Source organism: Grammomys surdaster, unplaced genomic scaffold (assembly GCF_004785775.1).
Source record: "Grammomys surdaster isolate TR1022 unplaced genomic scaffold, NIH_TR_1.0 165, whole genome shotgun sequence".
Taxonomy (NCBI): Eukaryota; Metazoa; Chordata; class Mammalia; order Rodentia; family Muridae; genus Grammomys; species Grammomys surdaster.
In genome coordinates, this window is record NW_021604613.1 from 2,963,815 (window position 1) to 2,980,166 (window position 16,352).

Sequence of the window (16,352 nt, forward strand, 5' to 3'; positions counted from 1 at the left end):
AGAGAGAGAGAGAGAGAGAGAGAGAGAGAGAGAGAGAGAGAGAGAGAGAGAGAGCCAATCTTCTCTGTCAACTTGACATACCTGGGCAGAGGGAAGTCAGTAAAAGACTGGCCTGAGGGCATGACTGTGAGACCGGTCTCATAGCTAATTGATGTAGGAGGGCCCAAAGCAAACCAGGATTGAAAAACGTGTAGAAACTTCTATGATGTGGTTTTGAATCAGGATATGTTAATAGAACCCAATACTTAACCAAATTCATGAGAAGGATGTTGTTTCATGTGTAACAAGAAGTTCCAGAATTGATTCAGTAGCCCCAGAAGTACCAGAGGAGATCAGGCTGGAGAACTAGCTGAGCCAGTAGCCTCAGAATGCCATGGAGCTTCCTGGTTCTTTTTCTAGCTCTCCCTTTAATTGGCTTTGGTGATTTGGTTTTGCTACGAGGCTGGCTCCCTTCCTGATAGCAGGATGGTAGCAGCAGATTCAAGGGAATTCAATGTTCATATCTGGTCAAAACCAATGCTGGGAAGCAGAATCAGCATTGGGAACAGACATGAAATAAATGTTACACTGCTATTACCATATGGGATGCTCATGAAAGAGCTGAATATGTTCCCTGTGAGCCAAATGAGTATTACAGTTGTTTTGACTGCAGTCTCACCCCACCCCCAAATGAGTGAAGTCTTACATTTAAAAACTACAGAATGGATACTGGAGAGATGGCTCAGTGGTTAAGAGTACTGGCTATTCTTCCAAGGGTCCTGGCTCACAACCATCTATAATGGATCCCGATGTCCTCTTCTGTAATGCAAGTATACACACAAATAGAACATTCCTATAAACAAACAAACAAATAAATAAATACTTTAAAAGCCATAGAATACAGTTTAGTTTTAAAATTCGAGTATCTGGACTATCTAGAAAACCCAAAGCCCATGCTAGCTAAAAGCTGCTGGATAGATCGGTTGTTGCCCTGTTGGAGAATTCCAACTCCTTGGCACTGTGTCCTTACTCCCTAAGGTGCCTGCTCTGCAATGCTCAGGTTACCTACTAATCCCACACTTGAGGAAATTACTAGCAAAGAAGACACTTTGAACCCTTGGGTACTTTTGCATCTATAAACATAACCTGCACAAGCATTTCTTTGATGGTTCAAATGAAATGAGGTCAAAAGTCAGCTCTAGCTGGAGGGTATGTTTCCATTAGCTCTATTAATTAGCCTTATGTCTTTATTAACTTATAATTTTTCTAGTCATAAAATTAAGCAATTGGCATGTGCTACGGGACTTCTAAAAAGATAACTTATATCTTTAACCATTAGAGAAAGGATTTTAAATTTGTGCTTTATTGATGAAAGAACTATTTTTATGTTTGAGTTAGCCATTTATAGTTTTCTCCAGAAGGTTTTCAGTTAAATATACTACCTTGTACCTTGTGTATAATCTGCAGTTGAAACAATTTCTTGTGGATTGTCCTCCTAAAAACTATTTACAATGTAGCTCCCTTGCTTACATATTATCAACCCACTGTTGACAGCAAAATTCAAGAGTTGCTGTTAATTAACTTATCCTTTACAATAATTGTTAGAGAGTTGTGATGGCTTTCAACACTGAAACAAAAATTCTTTTCTTGCACTATTTCAGATAGAGTAAAAGTGAGCACAATGCTTTATATTTGCCTCAGATTTTTCAAATTCAGATCTTTTATCTTGTTATTTTAAGAGCTCGCTCACTACAGATACAATTGAAACTTTGTGTGTATACCTCTGCCATCTATCTCCCGTATACCCGGGGATAAGAGCCTCTGCCATCCATCTCCTGTATACCCAGGGATAAGAGCCACTGGACTGGACTAGACTGGACTCACTGTTTCTGTGCATAGCTCAAGTTTGTAGACTAGACAGGTGTACTCATCCCTAGGTAGACTCTCTGTTGTCTTTAAGTTAAGTGTAAATTACATATTCATAAGCCCATGAACAAAAATTTGTTTCTTGTGTTCTAAATTTTTATAATCATGGCATTATATATAATGTACACATCTCTAACTTACTTTGTCCTCCCTTAACTTTCATGTTTTATCCACTTTAATAAATGAAACTAAGAGTTCTTGGAGATCTGAGTTCTCCAAGTTGTCCTCTGACCTTCATACATACACCATACTACATGCACACACACACACACACACACACACACACACATACACACACAGAGGGGATGGAGAGAGGGACAGAGGGAGAGAGAAGGGAGGAAGGGAGAGGGAGAGAAGCAGAAAGAGGCAAAGAGGGAGAGAGAAAGAGAAAGAAAGAGAGGGAGAAAGAGTTTTAAAATATATTGTGGACTTTAACTTTTGGAGTTAGCTTCATTAAACAATTCTCATGGAGTTGAACTATTTGTTTCTAGGTTGGTAACACCATCTCACTATCTCACTACTGGATAAACATAGTTAAAAGTTCTTTTCGGGAGCTGAGAAAATGTGACAAATTGCAGAAGATGAGGCAATATTAGACATACACCAAACTAAACATTACATAATTGATAGGTGACTTTCTCTCAAATAGTCACCATTCTCTTTCCGCTTAAAATGTCCAAATACCTATGATGTATTGAATTGTCAATCAAATGTTCCCACTTGAACTTTTAACTGTCCCTGAAAAATGATGCTGTTCTTATGGGCATTGTCATCAGCTGCTCAGATTCTCAGTTTCAACTGGTCTGCAGCTTTCAACTGTGTTCATAGTTCTCAAATGTTCTTTGCAATCCGTATACTTGAACACTTTACTAATTAGCTTAAAATCAATTATTCAATGGTAATTAATAATCTGCTATTCTATGTGAATTACAATAGTGTTCATTTCTCTTTGTAGTATTTATCAGTCATAAGTGTCAGCTTTGCTTGGAATGGCCAGGTAAAAAATGAAACCCTTTCCTTAAGCATGCCTACCACTCTTAAAAGGGAAAAAGAGATGGCAGAACCAAATGCTGACATAGCATGCCATGATGTGGCATGGAATGGCACAGCATGGCATGGCACAGCTTGGCATGGCACATCTTGGCATGGCACGGCACGACACGACACGGGACGGTTTGGTATGGCATGAGACGCCATGGTACAGCACGGCACAGCATTTCTTTGCATGTTTCATCAAGGACAAGTCTGATCCAAAAACGTGAAGTGATAAAGCCTTCTTTTTGAGGAGAGAAAAATATTTGGGGACAACACTACAGTCTCTTATGGAGGACATTTTATTCTTGAGTAAGTATCACTTAGCTAGCTTTTGGATTATTTACAAAAGCCATGGAGGAGTACTAATATACCAAGTAATAAGACTTTTTTTTTTTATCTCTGGGATAGGTTTAGTTGATTTAAATTTAAATATGAATCCATAGAAAAAATAAGAAAATCATTTTGAAACTTCAGGAGTAATTAAAAGTCCATTGCCAAAAAGAGAGAGAGTTTACTTATTTTAAATTCTTTTCAAAAGTTTCTAGGAGATGCTAATTGGCTAAGATCTTATTTTAAGCTCTCCACAAAAGAATTTAAGTTTCTGTTCAATAGTCTTAAGAGAGATGTAAATCCTAATTTTCCTCAACAATTAATTGACAAAAGAGAAGTAATCTCACAAAAAGTAGAAGAAGCTATTACTAATCGATATATTATATAGTCTGATTAGTTGTCAGTGGTGCTATAACAGTCCTTTGATAAAAGATTATTAACATAGATTTATATTTCTTTAAATAGGGTCTTCATGACTCTCTGAGTGTGGAAGGAGCGACTGTTGGCGCTTCTGCCCTGATTTTACAAGAACTCTGAAAAATTGGCTTTAAAAACAAAAGAGGGGGAACAGTACCCCCAGAAGGAGTCCCCCTGAAATACTCTCCATCATGCCTTGTTCACTTTTAACTCTCTAAAACTGAAAGCTCATGGCAAATCTGCTGCTGTCTGCCTCTGGCACCACCGAGACCAACAAAAACTTTGCCACAGATATGGGAAGGGACCCTCTTACCCTTAAAGGGAATGGCCCAGACCCAGTTCCCTTATGGGGCCGAGGACTGATATTCCTGTCCGATACCACAGAAGGCACAGCTAACCAGCTACCAAAAAGATTAATGAAAAAAATATATACCACCACAAAGCCAGGCCCAACCATAAATACGATGAATAACAATTTACATCCAGAGAAGAGAAATCTCCCTGAGAATTCCCTTCTTTTTTCCTTTCCAGGTAAAAATGAATCACCTTGATGTTTGCTGTTGGAAGTTCTAATCCAGATGCTGGCCTCCAAACTTACACTACACAGACCTTTGAAGGGCCACTGACAAGAACATCAAACAGCTAGAGACTGACATCACTAATCTGAAGAAATCCCTCGTTTCACTGTCTGAAGAGACCTCCTAAAATAGCAAAGATCCTTATTGGACTTGATTTACTCTATTATAATAGAAAAGGCTGTGTACAGCTCTTGACTGTGTACAGCCCTTAAAGGTGAATGTTGCCTTTACATAGACAAGACAGGGAGGGTTAAAGAGAGCATGAAATAGGTCAGTGAAGGCCCTGAGAAAAATCAGAGAGAGAAAGAGACAGATGAATGCTGGTACAAGAATTGGTTTTCAGCCTCTCCAACGTTGTCAACCCTACCTCCTCCCATCTTGGGACCATTATTTGGGTTCTTTTTGCTTATTTCTGCTGGTCCCTGGCCCTCAAATAGGTGGACTAACTCTGTGATACAACAGATAAGTAATTTGGTAGCAAAACCTATTCAGATACATTATCATAAGTTAGCTATGGAGGACCATGAGACTCAAGATGAGGTTGTTACTTTATACAGGGTGTTCCCAAAACCCATCTCCACCCAACCTAAAAGAGGGAACTTCCGCCCCTAGACCAAGCAGAGAGGGGCCACCCAGAACCCCCTCTGACTGGCGATCTGAATTCTTGCTTAGGCTGCAAGGCTAAGCACTGCAAGGGAATATAAATAAAAGTTAAAAATATCTATCCGGGTTCCTTGAGGGACAAGGCTGACTGTATAGGGGTTGATGTCAAAAGTATCCCCTCTCCAGGAAAAAGACATTGGGATGGGTATGGCCCTCATGCCTCACTGGACAACGACAGGGGGACCAAAGCCATTACAAGGTCCCCTTCAATTACTGGAGGTAAGGCCTCTATCCCCACCTTCGTAAGATTAGAATTTCCACAGCCCTTCTATACTTAGAGAAGGGAGGAGATGTCAGGGGCGGCCCCGATTACACATTGTAGGCCTAAAATCAGCCATAGGCCTAAAATCAGCAATACGCCTGTCATACATGTATACTAACACCAAGTCTTGGGTCTCTGTGGAAAAACATTGAAACAGATGGCTATAAGCTATTGTAAACAGGCAGCTTTTGTGGAAATTTACCAGCCCGAGTAGTCATAGACTTTGTAAATAGGTAGCCTTGGCAGACAATACCAACTTAGATAAGGACAAGTGAGTCATAGGCAGAGTCATAGTGACCTGTCCCCTGAACCTTCACCCAGCCAATACCCAGTTCTGAAAGATATCTGTATTCCCCCTGAACACCCACACTCCAGTGTTATCCTCTTCCCCACATCCTGGCTTTATTATTTTAAAAAAATAAAAATAAATAAAAATAAAAATATAAGTTTAACAAAAGTCTGTTGTCTTCAGTCTGGTCTAAGTACAAACAAATATCAACTTACAAACTCAATTAACTGAAATATTTACCATATCTCTCTCAGTGAAATTATATGTGTCATCCCTCACCCCTCAACTCCCTTTTTAGCCACCAGGAGGAGATCCTCATAAAAAAAAAAAGTATTTCAACCAGACCACTGCTGAAGTGTGTGCCACATATTTAATGAAAGCCCATCATTTTTGTGCTTTTACAATTAAGAAAGATATAACTTCATTTCTATGGATGACATATTTGAGAAAGCTAAGGAAAAACCTTAAGAAGGACGACTTTAACATGCCATTGCTATGTGCTAGGACATTTGCATATAACATATAGATTCTCCCACCACCCCAGGGAGTCTTTCCTAATTTTTAGGTTATTTGTAAGTAGCTGGTACCTTGGGAGCTGAGTCCAGCTTTTAAAGGAATCAATCTTTTCCACATTCCTTTTCTATTTTAAGGTATTTTCAATTTTGTTTTCTAAAAGGAAGTAAGAGATTTTATTCTGGATGCTATCTCCAATTCTTTAAATAGTATGTTTCAAGATGGCTTAAATAATTTCCTTTTTAGCTTTTTAATAATGGACATAACACTGATCACTTCACCTAACAATTTACTCATTAGAGGGAAATCATAGCTAACAGGATGCTATTGGTATTGTTCTAAGTGCTTACATTTGCTGCTCATTTAATCCCTACAAGTGCTAGTGTTACTCACCTTTTAGAAATGAGAGGTTTACAATACTTAATGTAGACCTACATTCAGCACTGGGAAAAGCAGCCATGCTCAGCAGAGTTTTTCAACAAGTCTTACACGGGCCTATAAAAGCAGGAAGTAGCAATGGGAGATTCTTTAAAGGTTTCCTGAGCCTTCCATACTTCAACTAGAAGAATTGTAAACAAATAGAAAGAGTGTCAGGCAGGTCTTTTCAGTTTTAGTCCAAGGCAATGGTTCTCATCCTTCCTAATGCTGTGACCCTTTAATACAGTTCCTCACACTGTGGTGACTCCCCCCACCCACAACCATAAAATTATTTTCATTGCAACTTCATAAGTATAATTTTGCTACTGTTGTGAATCATAACGTAAGTATCTGTTTTCTGATGGTCTTAGGTGACCCTGTGAAAGCATCGCCCAAACCTCCAAAAGGGTTCATGGCTCATAGGTTGAGAGGCACTGGTCTAAGAAGAATTACTTTCTATTTTCCTCTTGGACAACAATCACTAAGCACAATGTTTGTGAAATGAAGATGGGAAACATAGAGAGAGGTTATGTAGCAATCGTGAGGCATTAGCCTTTCCTGGCCATGAAGAACACAGATGCTGAGGCGCAAGCTCAGCCACATTCATCAACTTAGAGGCTTAGAGCAGGAGCAAAGTACACACATGCCATCTTTTCCCTTGGATGGTTATGTGTCCTGTCCAGCAAGACATTAAACAGGGGTCTGGGAAGGTCACCTGAAAGAGAGCGAGGGGAGCAGGCAAAGACGAAAGGAATGATGACCTGTCTATAATCTGACCAGATCGTAATTTTTACTTTTGCACACACAGGTTATATACACAAAAAGTCAGGATGTGGGGAAGGGGATGATGAAGGGGAGAAGTATAGGTGTTCAGGGGGAGTACAGTTATCTTCCAGAACAGAGTGTCAGCTGGGTGAAGGTTCAGGGGACAGACCACTATGACTCCAACTATGATTCACTTGTCTTTATCTAAGTTGGTACTATCCACCAAGGTTACCTATCTACAAGGCCTATGAGCCAGGCTTGGCAGCCTTCCACCAAAGCTGCCTGTTTACAATAACTCCCAGCTATCTGTTTCAGTGTTTTTCAACAGAGACCCAAGACTTGGTGCTAGCAGGCATGTATGTCAGGCCTATTGCTGATTTTAGGCCTATGGCTGATTTTAGGCCTTCAGTGTATAAGCAGGGCTGCTCCTGACAGTTATGTCAATGGGTCTGTGGAACTGCATCTCACTTAGCAAAGTAGACGTCCCAGAGAGTCTCTGACAGCCTAGCACACACAACATTTCTTCTTGCAGGTATTTTTTTTTTAAAAGCCTTTTTCCTACTTCACTGAACATCTTACTCTTTTTTTAAGATTTATTTATTTATTTATTTGATGTATGAATACAGTGTAGCTGCCTTCAGACACACTAGAAGAGAGCATTGGATCTTATTACAGATGGTTGTGAGCCACCATGTGGTTGCTGGGAATTGAACTCAGGACCTCTGGAAGAGCAGTCAGTGCTCTTAACCGCTGAGCCATCTCTCCAGCCCCCAGGTATTTTCTTATATGCAGAAAAAGTGTTTTGATAATAATAGTTTGGATATGGTTAATTGTAATATAATACAAATACAGTTTTCAAAGTTGTATGATTAAAATATTAAGATAAAAATTTTTAAGATGAAAAAAGAATCAAAATATCCTGTCATATTTCTATTCTGTCTGTAATAGTTTTGATTTGCTATAGCTTTCTCATTAGTTGTTTTATTATTACCTCAGAGGTTAAACCTTAGTAAACTCGGATCTTCCAAATGTTAAAAGTAACATTTGCCCTTTCTTATCAGTTCATTCTGAAAAGTGGAAACTGTAAAACTAATCTACCAATAAGTGCCTTTTCTTTCTTTTTCTATGCCTGTCTGTATGCATGCACACACACATGTACAGAGTGCTTTCCTCTGTGTGGAGGTCAGAGGTTCTGGAATTCACCAATTCAGCTAGCGTGACTAGCTCTGAGTCCTAGGGATCCATTTGTCTCCCATCCAGGCCTGGCTTGTAGGCAAGTGCCTGAGATTTGATCTGCAGATCCTCATGCTTGAGAAGGGAGCCCCTCTACCCACTGGGTCATATCCTAAGTTCCTAATTGTTAAATATACTAGAAAGTGTTTAAACATTTAATCATCAGAAGTCATTTCATTGAGCAATGGGAGAAACTAGGAAAAACTGACATGAAAACGTTGACTGGATTGGTGAGTAGTCTGGATGAGGTTGAGAAAAAGGAGAAAAGAAGCAGTAAAAACTGATAACTATTTGTTTTAAGGAAACTGAACAACACTTTGGTTTGGAAGCCACTCATAAGTCAGTGAAAGAAAAAGTTAGATATTATTAAGGGTAACATTTGCTACCTCTCCCCCAGAATGTGCTGTTTTTCCTAAATACACCAGAACCTTGATTCACTATTATTAATATTTTTGACAAGTTAACCTTAAGCAACAATAAAACCTATCTATGTAATTTAAAATTCTGGTATCTTTTTCTATAAGGTCATTTCCTTCACATTTTTCTATCTAAAGAGCAGGTTGAAAAAAAACAGTTGAACATGACAAACCTGTATGTAACATGTAGGCACAGTCAGATTCTTTGGTTACTAATCTAGCTCAACATTTACAGATTCATTGGACTACTAAATCTGGTGCATTACACCCTTCCCATCTCATAAATATCCTGCTAACTTTGGTGAAACTATGCATTTAAGCCTATTTGTTTCAGGAAATGGTTTTAAAACATTTTGTATTCTGGAGTGGAAAGTGTGTACAGGCCCAGGAAACATATGCACAGATCTAAAAGGATAAATGGATAAAGTGATGCTGGGCTAAAACAGTTTTGAGACATGGTATTTAGATGCTTCTATTTTAAAAACAACTTTTAAAGTGGAAAAAAGATCTCCAGTATTTTGCTTTCAAGCCAACTAGTACTAATGAAATAATCGCTGTTCAAAAAAATTGGAGAATTCCTGTAGATGATAGAAGAGATCCACCCTTACTCTGGCTTTTTCTCCTTTCTTCGTTGTTCCTACGCTCAAGCGTTCTAAATGTCTTAAGTTGCATAGCTGAAAAGATTTTGCTCATTTTTTCCAAAACATTTCGCTTCTGGGCAGTAGCCAACCATGGAAAGTTTTAAGCACATTTGGGAGAGGGATGAAGCTCGTCCGGGCGGCCTTGGCAGGACAGATGTTCAGAAGGGCGGACACATTCTCCAAGCCGAGGGGGCAAGCCGTTGGCTTGGACCCGGCGTTCTGCCACCGCCGATCTCCCTCCAGCCCTGGGCAGCCAGGACTGGCGCACTCCAGCTTCCTCAATAGCTCGAGGACGTGCTTCCCTGGAGCGCACCTGCCTAGTGAATGGCCAGACTCCCGAGCCACGGGTCCCCAGCGTGGCCTCAGGTGGCCCGAGGGAAGGGGAAGAGCCGCTGGCGGGGCTGACACACGTCAGTCGTCCTTCTCCCCGCCTCCCAGGACCCCGCGGGACTGCGCAGGGGCGCGGAGACGAATTTGACTGATTCGCTCTCCAATCAGAAGAGAAGTTGGCAGGCTGAACCAATGGAAGAGCGTGCAGGGGGCAGGCTGTCGGCGTCCTCCCGCCCCCGGTTGGTGAGCGCGCTATGTCTCCAGCCCTCCCCTGAGCGTCCGTCTCAGTGCGGAGCTCGCGGCGGCCAGAGGAACTTCGGCTGGCGGCTGGCTCGGTGGCGGCGGCGGCAGCGGCGGCGACGGGAGCGGCGGAGCAGGGGCCACACCCCGTCGCGCACTTTTTCTCTTCTCAGTCCTCTTCCTGCGGTGCGGGACACCGTTCCGGGAGCAGAGCAGCCGCCCACGCCCCAAGCATCCTCTTGACGAGCGGGAGCCGGCGGCATGATGCGGCTGCGAGGCTCGGCGATGCTGCGAGAGCTGCTCTTGAGGCCGCCCGCCGCCGTCGGAGCCGTCCTGCGGCGCGCGCAGCCCTTCGGTACCCTATGCCGGCGCCCCCGGGGCGGGAGCCGACCGACCGCTGGCCTGGTGGCCGCTGCGCGACTCCACCCGTGGTGGGGCGGGGGCGGCCGCGCGAAGGGCCCTGGCGCGGGCGGCCTGTCCAGTTCGCCCTCGGAGATCCTTCAGGAGCTGGGCAAGGGAGGTACGCCGCCACAGCAGCAGCAACAGCAGCCAGGGGCGCCGCCACCCGCAACCCCGGGCCCCAAGGACAGCCCGGGGGAGACGGACGCGTTCGGCAACAGCGAGGGCAAGGAGGTGGTGGCCGCGGGCGACAAGTGAGTTGCGTGGGTGAGGCGGAGGGGAGGGGTCGGACCCTGGGCGGTGGGCGGCGGCGGTGGCGGTGCGGCAGGGCAACGGAGGTTCGCGGAAGAGAAAGAAAGCAATGCCAGGCTGCCTGCGACGGCTGCGCCATGTGATTAGGCCCGGCCCCGCCCGCGCCCCTCGCCTGCTCCCACTTCCCCTCCGTGGCCGGCGCGAGTCGCCCCGGGATGACGGGCGAGCGCCGGGAGGGTCTTGCCTGCTGCAGCCTCTGTCGGGCAGAGGCTGCTGTCCTACCGAGCCGGATGCTCAGCGGCCCGGCTCTGCGAGGGTGATGCCACGAGAACCTCCATCTCTCCCGAGTGACATTGGGGAGTCGGGCGTAGAGCGGAGCCTCTACCTTCCTGAATCACTTTTTGCCAGGCCGCAATTCCCCCATTCTGTAAGCCTCCGCCACCATCCCTCTGGATGCCAGATGTGGCCTTGGGTTCTTAATCCTTCTGAGGTGGATCGTTTTGGCGTGCGTAGAGCCATCTGGGCCACCGGAAATAATGCTTCAGAAATGAGATTAGGCGGAATAGGGACATGTGGCCTAGAGGACGAGGCACGCAGCATGGACCACCTGTTCCTACCGGGACCAGCAATGGCTTGTCTGATGTCTTCTGTGAGGTGGACAGATTTTTAAAGAATTAAAAAAAAAAAAGCACAAAAATGAAGTGTGGCATAAAATACATAAAAATCTTAAGTAGTTTTGGGGACTTGATTGTGATAGGATGTTGATTCATTGTGTATATAGCGTGGGAATTTAGCCTGAAAACAAAATTATTTTCTTAAATATGACACTTTGCTGAATGCTTTTGTGTAATATAAATAGTTTTCCCCACTAGGTAAACAGTGACTTTCAGGCTTTTTCTGTATCCTATTTTCCTGACTTTATACTGACATGGTGTATCCTGTTTTGCATTTTACTTCTCTTGGAGCTCTGCACAGTAGTTTAAGTCAAACTGAAAGTGTGAATTTTATGATTTTAATCTCAGGCCTGCTTAATGTTTCCTGTAATTGATGTTGGTACCTTCCTAAAACATTCCTGGTTATTTTCCCAGAGTGAAAAATGCTATTTAAAATAAAACAACAACAACAAAAAAATCTTAGTAAGAAAAAAGCCACTTAATAATGGTATTCTGTGACTATAGCTTTGTACTACAAACTAGCTTGATGATCATGGGCACATTATTGCATGTGTTGGATTAGATGACCCAAATCCCTTTTAGTGTTGTTGTTGTTTTGTTTTCTTGGCAGGGTTTCTCTGTGAAGCTGTGACTGCCCTGAAACTCACTCTGTAGACTAGGTTGGCCTCCAACTCAGAGATATCTCTGCCTCTGCCTCTGCCTCTAGAGTGCTAGGATTAATAAAGGCGCATGCCACCTCCTTCAGGCTTTGTTTTGTTTCTAAAACCTACACTTTGATTAAATTTGCACCTCTAATGTTATAGAAATTAGAATATGTATTATGTTTGTTTAGTGAAATACCTTAGCTTCACCTTACCATCATTTGGTTTACCAGGCTTATGGCACAAAACACGTTTACTCTCAATAGTTAATATCCAGGTTGTAGGATGGAAGGTGCTTTCTATTACAGTACTCTGCTCCTGTGGGTTTTTTGTTTCCGTTTTTTCCCAATTACTTTAAGTGCTCTTTTTAAAAAGAAAAAAAAAATCAGATAGGAAAGTGAAGTTTTGTTTACCCAGAAGTTTCTGGTTTCATTGCCCTATTGGTATTAATAAATCATCTTAAAGCAATAATTTAGGACGCTATTTTGACTAATGCTCCATCCTATTCCCTCTCATCTTGCCCAGCAGAAGAATCCAGTTTAGAGAGGGAATTCCCCCCAAGATTTGCTCAGATTCCTGGAGAGTGTTAAGTGCCAATAAGATAACAAGATAACTTTATTTACCTTAGTTAAGGGACTAGACGTGTGTGTGTGTGTGGGGGGGGGGGTATGTGATTAAACCAGAAATTTAGATAACAACTAAACAGGTTCAGAAACAATTCAGAAAGGAAGATAGTCCTGAGAGCTTTCAATCTAGCTTTTCAATCAAGCCACTACTATCATGAGTATATGTAAAATGAAGATAGGAAGAAAGTATTATAATTTTTTGAAGTTTCTGTTTGATCTGTTTTCCAAAAGTAAAGTTTTCCTTTTTTGAACGATTTTATTTTCTGTGCATTTCTCTCACCTAGGCTAGGAGGTCAGCTCCGCTTTGATCCAGTTATCCCTTTTTAAATGCTCTGCCTCTAGAACATGGACCGTCGTCAGTCAGCAGCCCATAGAACTGCCGGATTTTTTTAGTATTACTAAGAAATAGCCATATGAAAATTGAAATGAGCTGCTATTTCATATAATGGGCATGTGTTGAAAACTACATAGCTTTATTCACTAAATAATAATTTGTTCTTTTACTCTAAAAACCTGTAGTGGGTGTTGATCTTTAAATTTCAGACTTGTGTCAATCTTTATTTCTAGTTCCCAGAGAAAGTTTATCTTGAAAGATACATATCTTACCTGAAACTATGTGACTTGAGCAGTTTGCATTTTTAAACTTTGCTAGGGAATAAGGTCAGAGCAAACTTAATGCTTAACCACAGCACTCTCATTAGTTCATATTGCTTTTCTTTTCTTAGTTCCGACCTTACATTTTTATTAATCTTATCTTAAATTGTAGATGTTGAAATATGATCAAGTTGCCTACTTATCTTTTTACCAAAAACCTGTAAAACTCTGAACTAATATCACCTTACCTTATATTGTCTGTAGACCTTCAGTCTGATAAGGTTGTTACCTGAGTAACATTTTAGTATCTAAAGATAAGCATAATGACCTTTGCTCAGGCTTTCTCTGTAGTGGTCTTACGTTATTCTATCATTGTTCATTCCATCATTAAAAACCAAACAGCTTGGCTTGTTTTTTGTTTTTTTGTTTGTTTGTTTATTTTTTCATTTTAAAACAGTTCTGTCTGCTTTCCTGGCCACTTAGGGGTTTTCTTCCTCACTGAAGTCCTTATTTCTTTTCCCGATTTACCTTCTTTCTCCCCCGCCCCCACTTTACCTTCTTTGATTCTTTGTATAGATAATACTTTAGTTTCTTAAGACAAGCTCTGTCCTTATATTCATGACATGACTTCAAATTTTAAATTTACATTTCCAGAGTCATCATTTTTTCCTAATTGTTTGTAAAATTGAATTTAGAATCTTAATGTAGGGTATCCCTTTCAGAAAACTAACATGGACTAGATTGTACATTGTCAGTTACAAATATGTTATAGCATTGGGAGCCTTGATTAATTTGCTTGTTTGCTTAACAGACATTTTAAAAGAAATCAGATTTATATCTTCTGTTAAGTGTGACATTCTTAATTTCAGCAAAGCCCAGAAATCTCTTAGTAAATGATGCTTAGGAAAGGCTGGTATGTGTATGTTTGTGTACATTAAATTACCTTTGATTTTTTTTGACATTTTATTTATTAGGGAAAAGGATTAGGTTGAAATACTAGTATGTATATACTTTTTACAAAATATATCTTTTGTAGGTTACACTATTGAAAATATTTTATTAAAATAGCCATGAGACCATTTTCCTCTGTCAATTTGACAGGTGTTAAGTAAGATGATCCCAAAGTGGTAGAAAATAGGACACCTTGCATTGCTGGTATAAAAGTATAAATTTGTTCACTATTTTAGAGAATAGTTTGGTAGTTGCTAAAATGCTTTATGCCCCTTATACAGTAACTATGTTTGCATGTCTCCACAAAGTATGACATTTTAAAAATGTGCTTTTAAGTACACAAGAGTATTTAAACTTAAAAAAGTTCACACAAAAATGATTTCACCTAGCTTAGCAATGGTGTGTTAAGGCATATTTTCATAGTTTCTCCTTATAATAAATGGAATATGAGACACACAAAAATTACTGCATTGTCTTTTCTGAGAATTGAATTTCAAAGTAGGATTTAGTAATACGTACTTCAAATAGTACTGAAAATGAAATTGCTGACCTAGATAATATATTTTGGTGTTGGATATAATAACAACTTTCGAAATAGGTGGCAGATACCTCTATGATCTTTCTGAATTGCATCTAATTTGAATTTCTAAAGGTTAACATTTACAATTCAGGGCTGGAGAGATGAGTCAGTAGTTAAGAGTATGTACTGCTGTTGCGGAGGATCCAGTATCATGTCCAGTACCTGTAACTTCAGCTCCAGGAGACCCAACACCTATTCCTGGCCTCCACAGGCACTTGCACATGCATGAGTTCATATGCTCACATAGATAAACTCACAAACACATATTTAAAATAATAATTTTTAAAAAGTATTACAGTTTACTTAGAGTTAAGATAGAAAGAATATCTAGTGGTGTGTGTGTGTATGTGTGGTACAAAGTGGTCATCAATAGTAGGTAAATGAAGAGTATTTCTGTTTTCCAGCGCTGTGAACTTCATTTATAGAAAGGAGTGACCATAACTGTTGGGGATTGGTTCTAATGCTTTGAATTAATCCAACCTTCAAAATCAGGAATCTAAATGTCCAAATGCTGAAGGTCCTTGTCCCTAATTGGCTTTTGATCTTATCAATTAAGAGCTAACACCCAGTGGTTGGGCAGGTAGACTGAGGCAAGACTTTGAGATTGGTACAGGCTAGGAACTGGGAGAGAGGAAGGAAGCAGAGATCATCATGATGGGGAAAAAGAAAGACCAGACCTAAAGGCCCACCACCATGTGAGAATCAGGGAAACTGACCACAGGGGCCACTTTCCCAATTGTGTTTGGGGTACCAGAGATGAAATACAGATTTTAAAAGATGTTAACTCAGGAGTGTACCATAGGGGAGTATTTGCTAGCTGTGGGAAGGATTAGAAATGCCCAGCCCTTAAGCTAGTCACTGCATATCAAAATTAAACGTGTGTGTGTGTGTGTGTGTGTGTGTGTGTGTGTGTGTGTGTGTGTGTTTCTCAAATCCAGAGAGCTTCTGGGTAGGTGAAGTGAGCGCAACCTGCCTGGAGCAAAGTGGTTAGCTAATTCACCACTATACACGACTGTAGTTTGCTTATCCCTACAGTAAAGTATATTTCAGTGTAAAGGATTCTCTGGTACTCTGATTCTGCTTCTTTTTAAAACTGGTTTTCTTGGGATATATTAATTATATTCTCTTCATTTTGATAATCTTCCTTTACTGTTACCCTCCATATCCAATTTTTAAATTATAACAAAAAATAGCTTGAAGTTTACCACTTTAGCCAGTTTAAGTCAGAAACATTAAGTACCACTCACAGTTTTTATGTTAAGAATGTACTTGTAAAATAAGGATAAGTAAATATTGAGTAAAATTAGGATTTTATTAGAATTTATGACATTTTATCAGCTCATTAACAATTAGAATGAGAAAATGAGATTAAATTCTACCTTATTTTGTGTATGTCACAAAATACCCCAGAAAAATAAATTACCTAACCAAGCTCACAGCATGTACACACACATCCTGCCCCCTTATTGATAGTTTAGTGGAACACTTTATTGAATTAATTGGTCTTTTTTAGGTTTAGGTTTAGGAGAGACTTTAAAAGTTCATCTCTCCAGCCTCTGTTACATTTTGTAAAGGTTGTTTGTTACCTCTATTTAAACACT

The 16,352-nt window shown here is 40.7% G+C and overlaps 1 protein-coding gene across 2 annotated transcripts in view; it reads left to right on the forward strand.

Annotated features, from left to right (window-relative positions):
- The first annotated feature begins 10,066 nt into the window (after nucleotides 1-10,066).
- Nucleotides 10,067-16,352, forward strand: part of Gls (glutaminase) — a 66,508-nt gene continuing 60,222 nt past the window's right edge. The window contains exon 1 of one of the 2 annotated variants that reach the window (XM_028765558.1): nucleotides 10,067-10,687. In XM_028765558.1, coding sequence (XP_028621391.1) covers nucleotides 10,296-10,687 — 392 coding nt within the window. In that variant the 5' untranslated portion in view covers nucleotides 10,067-10,295. The remainder of the gene's footprint in view (nucleotides 10,688-16,352) is intronic. The other variant, XM_028765557.1, reaches the window with a different exon arrangement.